Source organism: Xyrauchen texanus, chromosome 30, assembly GCF_025860055.1.
Source record: "Xyrauchen texanus isolate HMW12.3.18 chromosome 30, RBS_HiC_50CHRs, whole genome shotgun sequence".
NCBI lineage: Eukaryota > Metazoa > Chordata > Actinopteri > Cypriniformes > Catostomidae > Xyrauchen > Xyrauchen texanus.
In genome coordinates this window covers 38,393,414-38,412,247 of record NC_068305.1, presented here as the reverse complement: position 1 = coordinate 38,412,247, position 18,834 = coordinate 38,393,414, and the positions used below count along the sequence as shown (strand labels likewise).

General features: G+C 37.3%; 1 protein-coding gene across 3 annotated transcripts in view; it reads left to right on the top strand.

Moving 5' to 3' along the window:
* Window positions 1-18,834, top strand: part of LOC127623685 (protein FAM184A-like) — a 160,035-nt gene that overhangs the window by 83,345 nt on the left and 57,856 nt on the right. For all 3 annotated transcript variants that reach the window (XM_052098133.1, XM_052098132.1, XM_052098131.1), the window contains exons 7-10: window positions 4,467-4,589; window positions 8,593-8,754; window positions 9,336-9,457; window positions 15,818-15,968. In XM_052098133.1, the coding sequence (XP_051954093.1) occupies window positions 4,467-4,589; window positions 8,593-8,754; window positions 9,336-9,457; window positions 15,818-15,968 (558 nt within the window). The remainder of the gene's footprint in view (window positions 1-4,466; window positions 4,590-8,592; window positions 8,755-9,335; window positions 9,458-15,817; window positions 15,969-18,834) is intronic.

Genomic DNA, 18,834 nt, shown 5'->3' with positions numbered 1-18,834 from the left:
AGTAACCTAATCTAAATACTTTTGATTGCTACCTTCTGCACTGGAATTTATTTTATAATTATTAAATCGTTTGACTATAAACTATATTAAATTTAATAACAATTAAACGAAAATAAATATCCATGTACAGTAAGACAAATTGCACTTGAAAAAAAAAATCCTAAATGTTATTTGTAGTGTTGCGTCTAAAACAAAATAAAGTTAAAATAAGAAAAGTTAAAATAAAATTGATTCTTTTATGTATTTATATGTATTTTTACAGGAACACAATGCAAAGATTTCTCATCAAGAATACAAATTTTGTAGTACATCTTTGCCCTAATATTAAATGTCTTAGAGAAAAAGTATGTAAGGTTCACAGATGGCATACTTTCCAATGAATTTTTGTGCAATTTTTGCACACTTCACCTTTAAATCATAGTCCCCTATCCTCAATTTTAGCCAGATCTCTTGCAAATAATGTTACTGTGGCAACATTTTGTAAAACTAAATCACGTTCTTTATTACACGTTTGGCTGCAGTTTCCCAGTGAAATGTCCAGCGAGGGGCGCCAAAAGTGAGTGAAACGCTATTGCAATCAGACAAGGTTTTAAATGTGAATGTTAGATAAAGGTTTTAATGAGTTAAACATACCTCCCAAACCAAAAATTGTAATCTTAACCCAACAAATAGTGTCCTAAAAGCATACAGTATGAGAGGTTAAGAAAACAGACATCCATTGTAAATCTTTACTGTAGTAACGTTCATTCAAGAGACTAGGTTGCTCAATTTGCATATTATTTGCATTGTATAGTATGCAAAAGTTATAGTATATCTGAAATCAATGTATGCTGAAAATATAATGTTATATGTACAGTAAGGTGCACAGATGGTGTACTATTTATCTTGGATTTTCGAAGTATACAATTCAGCTTTGTGTTGCTGAAATTCCACACTTACATTGAAATCATGGTCTGCATCTCAATAAGCATAATGTCTTTATTATTTAGTATGCAATATTAGGATTAGGGCATCTCAAATCATAATGTGTTTAATATAAAATCAGGTAAGTACTTACAGTGTATGGTGTATACTACATAATATGTAGTAAATAAAAAGTTAGTATTCAAATCCAAAGACACAGCCTATCTCTGATCCTGAATGTTTTTCCACAGTGACAGAATATACTCAGAAATACAGATTACACCTGCCCAATTCCACCCTGTTCCACCATTATCGCTCGCTGTCAAACCTGTACAACCCTTCGTAGGGAACCTTTGAGCCAGTGGACGACTCTGGTGACGCCACAGCAGTAAACGGTTAATCTCATAACAGCATAGAAGCTTTGGCCTTAACTTTCTGACACCCTAGTGCCCAGTGCTCTCAGAAATGGAAATGGAGACTGAAAAATTGAGGAGCAGATGAATAATCAATGAGTGGCCTTCGTTAGAATGTGGCACTAACTCACAGCCTAGTAAAGATAGAGTGTGACAACCGTACTCACGTTCTATTTTGGATAAAGCCTAGAGCTCTTCCACTCACGTCTTCTTTTTTTGCTTGATCTGTCTTTTGCAGAGCACACTTAGTTTGTAGTGTGTGTCCAAAAGTGGGGTTGGTGACTCACTTCTCTGATGATAGTCACTGAAGCTTTGGAAGACCCTTTATTTAGAAGGCCTCCACAGGATAGAGTTGCTGTAGTGAGAATCTTATCAAGTGTGTGCAGTGTTAAGCAAGGATAGCACTTTTTGGTTTTGGCTTATTAATTCAGAAAATGCTTAACCCAAACCTATGAAATTTTGTCTGAAACATCTTTGACATATTTTCTGTCATGACCCCTGTCAATTACATTTGTATTAAATTGGCTCAGAATCACAAAAAACAACACAAAATCATGTTTAATTTTTGCTGGAGAGATAAAGTATAAAAAAAATATTTTTAATATTACTTGTTTTTTACTTAACTCACTTAACTCCTCATTTTGGGAGGAGTTAGGGGTCATTCACATCGAACGTGTTATTGTGCCCTTCTGAACTGTATTTCAATTGTTTCATTGTGTAAACACTGGCTAGACAGACATCTTTGATCAGTCTTGCTGTTTTATCAACGTCTCGTGCAGGAGTGCCAGGTTTGTTAGGTGCCGTATTAAGTTAAAATGAGCTATACTATTTAAAAGTGTGTCTCGAGACACCTGCATTCTGTTATATTTGGTGCGCTACATTCAGTGTTGGGGAAGCTACTTTCAAACTGTTGCTATATTTTGTAAACATGGGCTAGATGGATGTATTTGATCATTGCTCCTGTCTCTCTTTTTTTTTTTTATATATCTTTTTCATCAATGCCGTAGGAAGTTAAAGGGGTCATGACATGCTTTTTTTCTGTTCTTCCTTTAGGTTCACTTTTTTGCACAAAAAAAAAAAACAATCAAAATGTAGATATACATAACATTTTCTTTCTTGTGTTTGGCCCTCTGTCTGAAACGATTGATGTTCTATGTACTTCAGTGTAAGACACACCCACTGTTATGATTGGCTAACACCATTGAAAAGTAAAAGCCCTCCCGCTATTACAAGTGCAGAAAAGTATTTTCCAAGAATGAAAGTATAAAACATGCGAGCGATTTACTAAATACCCTAAAAGCACTCAATCCAGTCAATCATTGATATGAACATATGTCCCATTTGATATAAAGCGCACAATCAAACCACAACAGTTGTTCGTCTGAAATAACAATAGAAAACTGAACAAAATAGTCACACTGTTTCTCCCCAATAATAATCAGGCATACAAGATTTGGTTATAAAATAACGCTATTTAGACAGCGAAAATAATCTAACACAAGCTGCAAATGTGAAGGGTTAATAAATGAGTTTTCAGGTGTAGGGAGTGTGTAATAAGGGACAGTTGGTCCAAGGATTCCCCCTCTGTGTCAGCAGGGTTGGGATGGTTACTTTTTAAATGCATTCCTCTACAGATTGCAGAATACATGCTGTAAAATGTCATTTGTAACGTATTTCATTAGATTACTCAAGGTCAGTAACGTATTCTAAATACTTTGGATTACTACTTTAGCACTGGTTGATTTTTTTCACTTGTTTTGACTATAAAAATTCTGCCAGTACAGTAAGACAAAATACACATGTTATAAATACTGTACATTCTCTGGAAAACCTAGATATCTTATGCAATGTTGTTTCTAAAACAAGATAAATCAAATTTAACTTGTTTTAAGGATTTTTAGATACTTTTACAGGAAAACAATAATAAAATTATTATCACTAATACGATTTTTGCTCTAATATCAAAGGTCTTACTAGAAAAGAAGAAATTATGATCCAACTTGAATTTTCTTGAAATAAAAATATGATCGTGCCTGGTAACATGTGCATGTAATAGAAATAGCATATTAGTTTAGTGTAAAGCTGACAATTTACACAAAGTTTATTTCTGTATCTTCTGCTCCAAGTGCACGTTGGGTCTGAATGACCCTTTAGCAGATTAAACATGCCTTATATGATATTACCTTAATATCGCTATTACATTTAATGAGCAGCTACAGTTATCCCTGCTTTACCATTTTTGTTAATTTAGTGGGAAGGAGTTTTTATTTTATTTGACATGGATTACAGCATGTATCTATTTTTACTATCCTAACACAAGTCTTAAGTCACAACTAAAACATTCAAGAGGCGTTATTTGCATATTGTGTTTACAACATTAAACAGGTAGTACTGCCAGCTCACAGTTATACTGTAAGCATACCACATTGTACATATGTTATTGATATTATTCAGCCAATAAATTAATGGATAAACAAGGTAAGTTGACCCAATCATGTACAAAAAATATGCTTTCATTAGGTTACTGATATACTTGAAGTGGCAAAAATCATACAGTGCGCACCTGGCTTAAGATGTTCGGGCTGAATTAATTGCTGATGTTTAATGCTTGGAGTTTTTTTATTTTTTTTAGAAAGTTTGAATATCATTAGGCCTACTGTGCTGGATTGCAAACATTATAATAAAACACATTGTATCATCAGACTGTGGTGGGCATAACACAATCGAAAATTCCATTTTATTCTGTAAATGTCACGGATTGGTATGATTAATTTCTGTATTATTAATTTCCTTCCACAAGGTTCCAGGAAAGCAGCATAATCTTATTATGAAAGATATAGTTATTAATGTCTTTTCGAGCCTTGTCTTTGCATTTCTAAATGTAGTTGTCTTATTTTGCTGGATTACCTTAGGCACTACACTGACACACATGTCAGTTTAAAATTAAGTTTACAGATGGTAATGCCTTCAAAATGCCACGGCACAAAAAGATTCTTATCATGATTAAAATGTGAAGTAATAAAGCTAGCGGTAGACTTGCGCTATTCCTCAAACAAAGATAAGCACAGATAAACATGGTCATCTTATTTGTTTCTGCCATCAAACTTAGCTTTCAACGTTTGTAACTAACATGTTCTATTTGCTTTGTAGGAGATGGAGGAGCAGTTTGATAAGGAACGCAAGTCTCTCGAGGAACAGAAGAGCCTTCTACGTGAAGAACTGGACAGCCTGAGAGAGGAGTTCACTGCCAAACTCAACACAGCCAACAGTGAGGTAACGTGAGCTCTGAAGACTTATTTTCATGGAATGGTTCACAAACATGTTTTATCTCTGGCTGCAACCCCTGTTATTTAATTTCTTACAAAACTAAAGATATTACTGAATATGCTGTATTGTTCAGTATCGTCCACTCATCCCAAAACCCTGTACTTTTGCAGTTTGTCGAAAGCGTCGAGGCAGAGGAGGAAGTGATTACATTTTTTGCCGTGTTTATTATCTCATTAGTCTCAGTGTGTTTTAATGGGCTCTCGATACTAGAATCTGGCTGGGGCCCATATCATTTGGCTGCAGCTGTAATTGGGCCAAGGAGACCCCTGAAGAGATGCTTCATCACTGATTATTGCACAACCATTCAATTTAGCCAGGTTTCATTTGCTTTTGAGTCATGTTTAATAACCATGTTTGCCTAGAATACATGAAAACAAAGACAAAACATAAGCTCTGTTACAAAATGTAGTGAACTACCCATCTAGGCAACATACAGTATTTACATATTTTTTATGCATATTCGAGCATCAAGTTAGTTTAGCAACATGCTAAACTCGGCTATTCTGCAGGAATTAACTGTGAGTGTTTTATTGTGTTCCATTCCAGTTGGAATTTCTGAATTTCCCATTTTGCATCGTCCCATGGCTCCCTTCCTTTTTTTGTAAATAACATGCATTATAAGTTTCTACATTACATTATAATAAATTCTGTTTAGCACACGTTAGCATAGCATCGCATTGATTATCCTCTCCAGTTTGTTTGCTTCTTTGTTGACATTCAAACACTTACAAAGCTAACAGTAGCATTGCCTTTTTGTTTCCTTATAGTTGTTGCCCATGAAGAACATCTCAGATCAGTTACTTATGAGGTTCTATTTCAGTTAGGGCAGGGTTTTCAAATTTTTTATCCCAAGGACCCCAAAATAGGAAGATCACCTTGCGAGAGACCCCCTTTCTGAAGTGTAAAGGCAGCTATATATTTATTAAGACAACATGTTTGCAAAGTAATATAATTTTGTAGTGTCATTGTACTTAAGCCAAAATAAATTATAAAAATATTATCTGGAAAGCAAGGCCATAACCATGTCTTGAACACTGGGGGGGGCAAACCATTTTGGGGTGGGGGTCGCGAGTGTTCAACTCACAAATATAATGGTGCTCTTTAGTCCTTTTAAATGGTAAAGGCGCTGAATGTACACATTTTCTGAATGAAGGCTTTAAATGCGATAATGGCCCAAAATTATCTAGTTTTTGGTTTTAAAAGATAATTTTATTTTTCGCACAGTTCAAACAGTACAAGACTACCAATGTGTCTACATTGCTAGTAATTTGCCCGTTTTAGTTATCTTTTCTTTCTTTTTTGTGCTGTATCAAAGAAAAGACAAATATAATGTGAATTTCTTTTCATCACTGATGTATCTATAAAATTACATGACTGTGTCAGCTGGCTAGCAAAAAGAAAATACACAAAATGATTTACTGCCATGATCAAGTTGTCCCTCATTATGTTTTTTTCCCCCACAATCTTTTCTTTGAGAACCAGAATACTGCTCTTTTCCATACATTCATATTGAGCACTACTGTCAAGGTCCAATGAAAAAAAATGATTACTAATATACTACAAAAGTAGTCCATAAAAAACAAAGCTGTTGTGTGGCCCCTGAAAGCTTGGAATATAATGCACAAGTCATGTGGACTACTGTTATGATGTCTTTATACTGAACCTTTAATAGTGCTTTATAGTATTTCTCCATTATGATGCTTGACTTAATATAAACTGTTATTCTATGGAATAGAGATGCTTAAACTATCTATTTTAATGTTAGAAAAAGTAGCAGCATGTGGGTTTTGAACAACATAAGGGGGAGTGGTGGCTCAGCGGTTAAGGCTCTGGGTTACTGACCAGAAGATCAGGAGTTCAAGCCCCAACACCACCAAGACACCACTGTTGGGCCCTTGAGCAAGGCCCTTGAACCTATCTGCTCCAGGGGTGCTGTATCATGGCTGACCCTGCACTCTGACCCCTGCTTAGCTGGGATATGTGAAAAATAAATACTTTCACCATGTATGTATAATGTGTGACAATTGATCAATTGATTTAAGAGTTAGTAAATGTTCCATTTTAGGTGAACAACTACTTGAACTGGTGGCTCATCCTCAAAATAAAATGGTCTCTTTTAAAAGAAGACTCTTAGGAGATGCTGTACAAAATTTTGAATGAATTAAAGACAAATAAATTAATTATTTATAATAACTTAAATTGATTTTAAATTATTACCTGATATTTGCATTAAAAATATATGACACTGTCCTTGCCACAACCTAAAAACTCAGTTGAAGCCACAAGTCAAACCATGTTTTAGTTTTAATCTGAGGGTGAAAACGCTCTACTTTGTGTAATAGATCATTTCTAAGACAATATCAAGTTAATTTTTACAGTACTTCAGAAACTTGCCAGATTACCACATTCATTCAATTCCTTTACAATATACACACATTCGCTCTTTGTCTTAATGTTGTTTAGCTGAAAACTGCTCCGTTACTGTTTTCACATTCAAAATTATGAGTGAAATACAAATCACATACTGTAGCGTGACATAATTCAAAACGGCACATTTCGCCAAATGGTGAATAGTTTGCTTCCTTGGAGAGTACTGTCGGCCTGTACAACATCCAATCATAAAATAGTGGGCAAATATTGCATGTTTATTTATATACTGACATCTTACACGACACTAACACTCTTAACCTGAACTGCTGACACTGGTGCGTGCATGCTGTGTTGCGCTGGAATAATCCACGAGGTTCCCGCTCAGCTTCTTAAATTTTAGTCCCGCCTTCATTGATTTGATTGAAAAAATTAAACCATTATTTGATTCCTGCAGCAACTTAATAACAATTAAACAGTGGTGCATAATGGACTAAAAGTAAATATTTACTTTTTTACGTTTTTTTTTCTCTCTCTGAAATTTTCTGTGGACCTCCTGAGAGTTTGGATGCTGCCTTAGACGTTAGCTGTCTATGTAGACCATATATAGTGAGACAGCTCTCTAGGGAATAGAGCAGATCTATTCAGACTATCAAGTTGATTTATTGTTAGTGCGATCTGTGTGAGCTGGGAGATATGTTTGCCAACATTCAGACACCGGCCATGCTGCTTGGGGAGGCATTTAGAGGTACATTAAAATATGAGGACGCTCAAGACTACATGTAAAACATCAACTAATATAACATTAATATGTGTTATCAATGACTTCATGCCTCATTCTATGAGTAGAATTCATACAAGATCACTAAAAGAAGCTGTATTAGCTATTTGATTTTGATTTACAGTCATATAAATGCAGATGATAATGTGTAATTTGTAATGTTTACCTTTTGCTTTCATGGCGCTAATGCTCTAAGATGCTATACACAGCCATAATATGCACTATTACAATCTGTTATCGTAAGTTATGATGATACTGACATTAAATGCAAAGATGGGTGTATAAAAGAGTGTTAATGGTAGAATGCAGACAAAAGAATAATGGAAAGAGAGGCATATCTTACTTTGGGCAGATGTGTGAATGTTTCAGCTGAAGTTGGCACATAAGTGTAGCAACATATCAAACAACAGAGTGAATCGGCACTTAAGAGTATTTGAATTGATTTAATTCCTTTTGAAGACTAATAAAAAAGAAAAACATGTTCTTGGAAAATGTCTCAATGCAAACAATTATACGGATGTAGGTAAATTTGCATGAGCATGCTAATAAATCTGTATGCTTGTTTGATCATGTTGGCTGATCTTAACTGACTGAACAGGAATTAGTTTGCCCAAGAGAGCTGTTACGAGCCACCATAACGAACTCAAAAACACCTTCTATTTGGTCAGATTTTGTTCGAAATGACGTTACACCTGTTTGTTATTCGATTTCATAGGACATGTGCAGGGGCCTTGATAATGCCTCTTAACAACTGAAGAACAAACATCTGCTAAAAGAAAAGTAATGTCTTCTGTTCCTCAGGTGAGTCGACTCCAGGAGCTTGTGAAACAGGGAGAGCAGGGTCTGGGCTCTGCAGAGGGACACATTGCCAGTCTGAAAGATGCACAGAAGAAGCTTCTAGAAGAGCTGGATGCAACACGAGCCCGACTCAGAGAGACCAGCAACCTTCTAACAGCTCTTCAGGTCTTTACTCCAAAAGCAATCCCTCCAAAAAATAATGAGAAATGAGAATATGTTTTCATTCTTCAAAGTCACGCAACTCAATGTCCAAGTGCTGTCAGTTGCTATAAATATACAATACATTTTTGTGGTAAATAAGATGTGTGTAATTTTTCAGTGTTAAAATATCTTCTCACATCCTAGTTTAATGTGCAGGACATTAATGGTTTATTAACTCATAGAGGTTGATTAATTATTTCCACCTGTGATTCTGGCCTCTGTGTGATAAAGGCACATCATTAGAGTTGGTGCTACACAATTCCTCTTCTTTTGTCGTTGACCTGAAGAACAGGTTCTCTGAGTGACCATACATAATGAATCAGACCATGAGTGTGTCAGTGCACGTGTGTGCGTGTGAGAAATTAAAATAGATGAGTGAGACCCTCTTATTTTTATCTTTTGGCCCTGCTTTGACTGATAGCAGTAAAGAAGGGGGGCCACCCTCTCGTCCTGAGTGCTTTCTGAGTGGCCTCACAATTAAGAGGCGTGCACTTTATCGCTCATTATAGCTAATGTTCCATCTCTATCCCTTTCTATTTCCGCAGGGAGAGATGGAGACCCAGAAACAACAACATGATGCCAAACTCATCTCCACCAAAGAGGAAGAGAAGCTTAAAATGGATAAGATGGCCCTGGAGCTTGAACTGAAGTGGACGGAGTCACTCAGGTAAGTGTGTACATGTTTCTGTGTTTTCATGAGGAAGAGTTCTTTAAAGCATGTTTTCAAGAACCTTTGAAATCATGTCAGAGACTAAAAATTATTTGAAATGTAAATGGGTGGTTTTCTTTCCTGTGTCGACATATAATATTTGAAATAGGAAGTTGGGACAGGAAATTTTGAAGGCTTGGTCCCCTTTTATGAAATGGCCAATAGTGGCTGGTGGTATCAGGAGGAGGGTATTCACATTCTAAAGAGCATTTTATTGGACAAAATTGTCACACTCACAAGTACAAGATATTTTATCAATATATTTGGTTAATGGAGAAAAATAACCTTGGGAGGAAACAGGCTCACTGTGGGGGCCAGTTCCCTTCTGGCTAACTGCATGAATATAATGCCAATATTATTATGTATGTGCAGTGCAAGTCATGGTTTAAAATGATTAAACTAAGTAAGTGTTAAAGGCCAGTGTTTAAACAAATATTTTGTGAGAACTGTAAGATTATTGGCTAATATATTTGAAGTTCATCCTGGATTAACAGCAGAAGTTCATATAGATGTAATTTGTAAAGAGATTTCTAAAATGTTATTAAACTTCGACCACAATTTGTTTCCTAAGAGAATGTTGCCTGAAATGTAGCCTAAATTAGCAAAGCAGAAGCCGAAAAAAGTAACAGATATTGCGTCGGACTCTGGGGGCCTGGAATAATTATCGCGGGTTGATTATGGCGAAGAGTCCCCGAGTTATGGAAAACAAGCTAGCGGCTTCCATGTTGACACAAGTGATATCCTTCAAGCAATACATTCAGTGAGAGTCGACATGGCTTCTCAAATTGAAACCATCCTTTCAGCTGTACAAGAAGTTAAAAGTCAAGTTGCAGAGTGTTTCGGAAGATTGACGCAAACGGAGGAACGCATCTCGCAGACCGAAAATTCGATTATCATACTTCAAACGACAATCAGCGATCTCGAAAAGATTCAATCTGAAGTTGAAGATGAATATATAATTTGGTAACTGTTTCAACGATTTGTTCACACTCAGGAATATGTGTATAAGGGACAATTATCAATAGGACGTATTCCTTTTAAGGGGACAATGTAAATTCAGCAGAGCTCAGGTGGGATGCGATTCATCGTACCATTTAGATGGGGGAAGTTAGAAGTAAAGTAGTGTGTGGATTTGCTGGTGGTTCTCGGCAATTCACAGTTGTGGTGTTAAAATGGTTCTATTGTTTGATGTTTCTAATCGTGTTGTGTTTTAGATTTACTTTTTATTGTCACAAAGCACAGGTGATTTTCGGTTTCAAAACCAGGGAGAGTACTGGATTATCTCATATTATTAGAATTAGATTATGGCAGAGATTATTGGGGTTAAATTTACTTCTTGGAATTATAGGGGGCTGCATACTCTTAGTAAAATCAAACAAGTCATGACTAGGATAAAGCAGCTACAATCTAAAAATGTTTATTTTTCCAAGAAACGCATTTAATGTCTAAAGATATCTGTAGAATACCTAATAGATGGCCTGGTCAAGTGTTTTCAGCTTCATTTAGTTCTCAAGCAAGAGGGGTTATTACAATGATCCATAAATCAATTCCATTTCAAACAACTAAGACAATACAGGACCCATTACATCGATTTTTTTTTATTGTTCTTGGGACTTTACTGTCTAAATCGCTGATTCTAGTCAATATTTATGGCCCCAATGAGGATATCCCAAAATTCTATAGTAATGTACACTGGACCCAGCTAGAGATCGTTCTTCTGGCCTTGATCAGTCACATAGACACACCAGAAAGACCCTTTATTATTTTATAAAGGACTTAAACCTATTAGAAATATGGAGACAATTACATCCTAAGGATATTCAGTACTCTTGCTTTTCTCGAACACACCAGTCTTATTCCAGAATTGATTATTTTCTTATTTCAGCTACACTTACGTCATATATTACTGATTGCTTTATGATACAATAGTAATTTCAGATCACGCCCCTATAATATTCACTTACACTGATCCTAAGTTATTAGGCAATCCTCCAAAATCGAGGTTTCACCCTAAATGGCTCCTAGACGGAGAATTTTGTAAATACATAACACAACAGATAGAAATGTATTTTGATATTAATACAACACAAACCTCCGCTTGTATCAGATGGGAAGCTTTTAAAGTGTTCATTAGAGGTGTTATTATAAGTGTCACAAGCAGTAAATCTAAAGGCTACAAAAGAATTAAACAAACTCAATCTGAAAGAATAATAAATTCTATTGAAGATAGTAATGGCAATATCACAACTGAACCGGATAAAATGAACGATACTTTTAAATACTTTTTCGAGACTTTATACACCTCTGAATATTTAAACAATGATGCTCAAACAACATATCTTGATAGTCTACCCATACCCACACTTTCTGAAGAGGCAAAATTGTCAGGCTAATTAAGCCTCTGGTTTTAGTTTTGCATTAAACTAGTATTTATATTGTCAAGCCGGTTCTTGCCTCCTCCTTTCCATTAATCCCTTTACACCTATATAAATCAGCAAGGCGATGTTTGCTCTCTTCGCATGTCGCAACTTGCCCGCCATCTCCTCCTATGGAGTCAGCAGAGGCTGAGGTCGCTGTGCACCCCTCATGTCCCGGGCATCCTCAATGCCACAGCGGACACGCTGTCATGGCAGCTAACGCTAAGCGGAGAGTGGAGACTCCACCCTCAGGTGGTCCAGCTGATTTGGGGGTCGGTTCACCAGAGCACAGGTATATCTGTAGATCTGGGGCAGCTGTCCCCTCTACGTTGAAGGTTTATGTAGCCGCCATAGCAGCTCACCATGACACAGTGGACGGTGAGTCATTAGGGAAGCACGACCAGATCATCAGGTTTCTTAGAGGCTCCCGGAGGCTGGACCCTCCTAGTCCATGCTTGTTCCCCTCATGGGATCTCTCCGTGGTCCTTCGGAGAGCCGTGTTTGAGCCGCTAGAGTCAGTCGAACTAAAGGCCCTCTCCTTGAAGACGACCCTCCTGATCGTGCTCACTTCCAGCAAGAGGTTTGGGGACCTGCAAGCATTCTCTGTCAGCGACACTTGCCTGGAGTTCGGTGCAGCAGATTCTCACGTCATCCTGAGACCCTGGCCGGGCTACGTGCCCAAGGTTCCTACGGCCACTCATTAGGTAGTGAACCTGCAAGCACTGCCCCTGGAGGAGGCAGACCCAGCCTCAGCGTTGCTGTGTCTGGTGCGTGCTTTGTGCACCTATTTGGATCGCGTGCAGCTTTAGACACTCTGAGCAGCTCTTTGTCTGCTTTGGTGGACAGCGGAAAGGGAATGCTGTCTCCAAACAGAGGCTTGCCCACTGGATCATGGACACCATTGCATTGGCCTACCAGACCCAGGCCGTGCCCGCCCCCTTGCGTGTTCAAGCACACTCTACGAGGAGTCTGGCATCTTCGTGGGCACTGGCCAATGGCACCTCTCTAGCAGACATCTGCAGAGCGGCGGGCTTGGCAACACCAAGATTTTACCTTCGCAAGATTTTACCATCTCCGGGTTGAGCCGGTCTCGTCCCGTGTTTTATTAGGTCCAAATTCGGTAATACGGAACAGCTGTCCGGTTGCATCGCTTGGGCATAGCGCCTTTTTCCTCTCCTGAGGCGAAGACGTGCACTCTACTCCCCCAGTCAAGTCCACAAGTCACGGATCCTGGATGTCCTTCCTCCCTAGCCCTAGGTGATTCTACACAACCGGCCCCTCAGTGCTGTTCTGTATTTCATTATAAATTAAAAGTTTTTGCCCAAAAAACTAATGAATAAACAGTTTGAAAGAAATCTAAGCTAGAATCTAACTCCCCTCATCTGCATCCATTCGCAGACTCCTTGCTGATTGTTGTCGTCCCAGGCGGATTTCAAGGTGCCCAACCCCTCATTAAAGCTTCTGTTTCCTCTTAAGCAGCAATTAAGAAGACTTTCACACCTTTAAAAGGTTGCCGCAGTGTCTCAGAATGTGTAATATATCCAAAACTGGCAGTTATTTGAGCATTTTTAGAACTCTGCTGTATAGATATACTATACTATCAAGAATTTAAGCCTGCACCACGAGTTCATGACATCCTGCAATAACGCCACATAATGTGGCAGTTACCCTCTCCTGTGACCTCCATTGCTGTTCTGCAGGGAAATGTGGGTGCATTTAAAAGATCTACTGAGCGTGTGAACATGAGCTGGTCCATTTAGCACACATTAATGATCAACACACAGCCCACCCAGTAGAGCACTTTATTTATGCGTTTATTTATACATTTATAAATGTGTGCACCATCAGAAACCCCATTTGTCTTCTCTTTTTTTACCTCACTTCAAGCTGAATTTTTTTTAAGCTGATGCACAATCAGTCTGTAAAGGTTTTGTGCTGTAAAAACCAGCTGTCACTCAAACTTTTGGATCTCTTTGTTCAATTTCAAAAATATATAAAGAATTAAAAGGTTTAGTTCACCCCAAAATAAGTCAGTCATAATTTATCCTCATATCGCTGCATGTCATTTCACATGAGAACTTGCGTTGTATAGCACTAGATATCGAAGAGCCACTGTGAACGACCTCCTCTAATAGCACTCACAAACGTGTAACAAACGTCAAGATTTTTACTGAAAAATTACTTACATTTCGAGTTGTTTCTCACATAAACCTTAAAATTTGATGCACGGAATACTTTTATGATACTTTTGGGTCGTTTTTTAAAGCTTTCTGTATGTATTGAAAATACGGACCACAATATTCATTAAAACATCTTTCATGTTCAACCCTAATGTTGCCATTTATGGAAAGATCAATTTGTCTTAATTAAACATGAAATTAAATGTTTTGGGCTCCTTGCTCAAATATCTTAAATATCTACAGACTTCAGATTTTAATTGTTAATAACTCAAAAGATTGAGTACAAAATTGAGGATATGGGGATGGGGAATGCCCATCATCCCTGGCACCCCCCATAGTCCCTTGAATTATTGATACCGGTACATGTTTCCTTGGACAAAGGTAATTTATGAGGTCATTTAAATAGTTGTCATTAAGAATTGAAAGAGGTTTTAGCTCTTTTGCAGTATTATTTATGTTATTTTGTTGCAAATAGTTGTTTCGTGCATGTCACCATTAGGGTGATCTGTGTCCCCTTTGGTCAAGTTGGACCCAGTTAACTCTAGCTCAGGTCACCTTGTGCATGTGCAGCTGAAGTGCAGGTGTCTATGCATTTCTGTGGAGAATCAAGTTTATTTAATGATTGACCTAGAATCTGTTAAATTCTGATATATGATCTAAATTTGAATCAATTCAACAAATATTATTGAGTAGAAACATTAAGTTAAATAGTTAAGTTCACCTACAGTTTTCAGTATTCCTTAAATTATTTAAATGAGTAATTGTGCCCCTTAAATCATTGTGGTGAAACTGTAGTACACTGATGGCATTGGATACCATGGCCATCACTCCAACACCTTATCCTTGCAAATTTGGTACTAGAAAAATAATTTGCCATTATATCAAACACAGTTGAACGCTATTTGGTTTGTTAAATGAAGCTTAACATTGTCTTTGTGTTTGTTTTTGAGTTGCCACTGTATGCAATTCAACTAAAACAGAGGATAAGTGCATCAGAGACTCTAGTTTGAGAAATAGGTGCCTCACATGTCCAGTTTTATGTACAACAGTAAAGAGAAGACTCAGGGGTGCTGGCCTAATGGGAAGAATTGCAAATAAAAAGCCACTTTTGAAAGAGAAAAACAAAAAGAGATTTTAGAGTGGGCAAAGAAACACAGAAATTGGACAACAAATAATTGGAAAAGAGTGTTATGGATCTTAACCCCATTGAGCTTTTGTGGGATCAGCTAGACTGTAAGGTGCATGAGAAGTGCCCGACAAGACAGCAGCATCTATGGCAAGTGCTACAGGAAGCATGGGTGAAATATCACCCGAGTATCTGGACAAACTGACAGCTAGAATGCCAAGAATCTGCACAGCTGTCATTGCTGCACATGGATGATTTTTTTTATGAGAACTTTTTAAAGTAGTTTAAGAAAAAAAAAAATCCAATTGTAATAGTAATATTTCACGTTATTAATGTCCTGACTATATAGTGTGATCGGTTGAATGCCACTTTGGTGAATAAAAGTACCAATTTCTTTCCATAAGAGCAAAATCGTTACATCATTCCAAACTTTTGGCCACCAGTGTATATATATAGTTAACTCCTCTGCAGGGTTCAACCCACATATGCTGGTATCAGTGTGTCATTATATCAGACAAACAGATTTTTGGTTTAAGAATAAGCACAAAACAGTGTGGTCATTAGTGTGTGTGTGTTTGTGTGTTTGCATCCACAGGCAGGAGTGTAAGAAACTCCGTGAGGAGCTGCGTGAAGAGCATGAGGATAATAAAAGGTCAGCTCTCACTCAGCTGGCACAGAGCAAAGATCAGGAAATGTGCACAGCTAGAGAGAGCTGGCAGAGGAAAGTCGAGGACCTGCTAGAACAGGTATATCATAAATACATGCACAAGCACTATTGAAACTACTATCAAGGTGTCTTGGTTACATGGTTTTATTAAAATGAAACTGAAATAATGCTGACTGGTGGCTTCTGCAGAAGCATACACCATAAATGAATAACCTGTGACCTCATGGTAGTCCCAACTTTCCAGTTAAAGTGTGTATTTTATGCTCCACTGGTGCCACCGAATGAAATAAAATAAAAAACATTGTTTTCAAACAAACTTTCCGAATACACCCCCGGTCTGCTGTTCATCGAACAAAGAGATGGTACCCTCATATGTAGCATAACACCATGCTTACAAGTTTTCAGCAACAAGCAAATTGCCTCTCTGCTCTGAACACGAAACTGTTGCGCAATGTGAAGATAACTACCAATCAGAACACTTTTAATGTTTCATGTACAAATGATGAAAGTGATTTTACCCAGCATGATGTTGCTGAAATCGAAACCAGGTGATCAGCAAAATGCCCTATTGCAGTTGTGGCTGGTTTGGAAAAATACTGTGATTAGCATGAAAGATGTAGCTCTTATCGCTTCTTGCTTAGTCTCATTGCATCTGGTGTAAAAGCAGAAGTATATTTTGGTTTTCCGCATGCCTCTACATCTCGCGCACAGTAAACGTGACGCAAATTTAATCATCAGCACAGGACATGCATACTGTCCACTAGCCCAGTTTTGTAGACACATGGACAGTCCGCATCTGTGCATGTCGTCTGAACATACGCATGCCATTAACTGTACCAAAGAGTATGGCTGAGTTTGGAATTGTATACTACCATACTACTCTTGCTATTTTTGCCATAGACAGAAATGGCAGAAGTATTACCGGTAGTATGCTATTCCGAACTCAGCCTATCACAAAGCAGTCATATTGCATGTGTCGAACATGATCGTATGGGCTAGCATTCAAAAGAGTAAACATTTATAGGCTGAGCGCTTGACTGTTTACCAAAGTAAACCCTATCCATATAGAGTTGTGGCCAGTAGTAGTCAGAAAAACATGCACAGAATACTTAGGAAATCCAACAGAATAGTATGCCATGTGAATTGGGATTCAGTCCCAGTCTTGTCACAAATGCTACTACAATTTGTTGAAAAATGCTAAAAGTAAATGCTACAATTTGTACTGATTGTGCCCCCTACTGACACTAAACTATGTCATTTATCAACTGTCATTTCTACTTTTTTGTGACTATAATAATCAATGATACATTATTACAGCTTTCAAATCAGTTGATCAATTTCCACTACAATTAAACTGCAAATGTTCTCTAGATGCATATAATGTAATTTTTCATTTTTAATCACTAGATTATGACAAAAAGCCACAGTCTCATTGCAGTGATCTCCCAGAGTCTGCACTCTGTTTTATGACATATTTTTTCCATGGTCTGCTTCTCATCGTCAGTTCTAGACAGCTCTATGAGAAATACAGACTGAAAAATTACACAGAGATGGAAGAATTTAAAACTTGCTGTTGAAACCCTTATGCAAGTTCACATTCAAAATCAAAATCTTAAAACAGCAGGAATTTTATAAAGCACAGATTGACTTGCCTAGAGAGAGTTAAATTGGCAATCACTAAATTATCGATTTATTCTGTAGTGGTGGAACTGAATTTTATGATCGTTTTCTCATAAACATTTAAAGGGATATTTCACTCAAAAATGAAAATTCTCATCATTTTCTCATCCTCATGATATCCCATGTGTGTATGCCTTTCTTTTTTCAGCAGAACATATTTGAAGAAAAATAGAAACATATCTCAGCTTAGTAGGTCCATAAAATGCAAATGGATGGTGATCCTACTTTTGAAACACCAGAAATCATAGATAGTCAGCATAAACTGAAATATTTATCTGTTTCGCACCAAAAGCTATCGAGTCGCTTTAGAAGACATTAATTTAACCGCTGGAGTCAGCTGAGATTTTTGGAGCTCAACTTTTATGGAACTAACCTTTTATGGCAATGTTTTAATGCATATTGTAAATACAGATTATGGAGATCAGACCAGTGTGCATTTAATGGTGAGAGAATTTCTCATTCTATCACTGTGCATTTCAAAGCCACTTTATTGTCATCTTTTTCCTTGTTTGTTTTGTCTCCTTTCATCGTTGTAAGGTTTATTATTTTATTTAGAGTCTGTGTGCATCTGCAGAGAGTTCTGCAGGCAGCCGAGACCTCTTTCTTTCTCAAAGTCCTAATTATGTCAAAGCAAGCCTTGCTTCACTGGCAAGATCTGAAGAATTTATTGGAAAAGCGATTACTGCCACTGCAGAAATGTCCCGAACCCATCAGCTCTCTCTAGTGTACTACATTTGTATCAGAGAAAGGGCACAGGAAAGCTCTGACTGTGCATTTGGCGATTGGGAATGTGTACAATGCAGGTGTGGAAAGAGTCATGTCAGTTTGAAATCAAGTGAGAATACTGCAAATCGAATTTCTGAAAGCACTACTGGCCTCTCAATGTCAGAGTGCGTGGCAACAAAAAATAACGTTTTCTCAACTTTTGGTTGCATGACAATGCGTTTTTCTACTATATCCTTGAGATGCACTATCCACTAAAAAGATCTCTGTTTTATTGAGACAAAATTGTGGGTAAATCTGGAAAGTTTGACAAAACCTTCAGAGACATTCAGGGACATTCTTATTTTGAAACTCAGTCCATGAGTAAAGCAAACCCAATCTAATGTTTTTCCCAAACTAAAAGGGAAAACATAGGATTATGGTGATAATTGAAAAATAAAAATTTCTGCCATTATTTTTGTCCTCACTAAACATGTTTGACAAACTTTTGCACTGTACTGTTCTGTGCAAAAGTATGACATAATTCTGAATATGACATATTT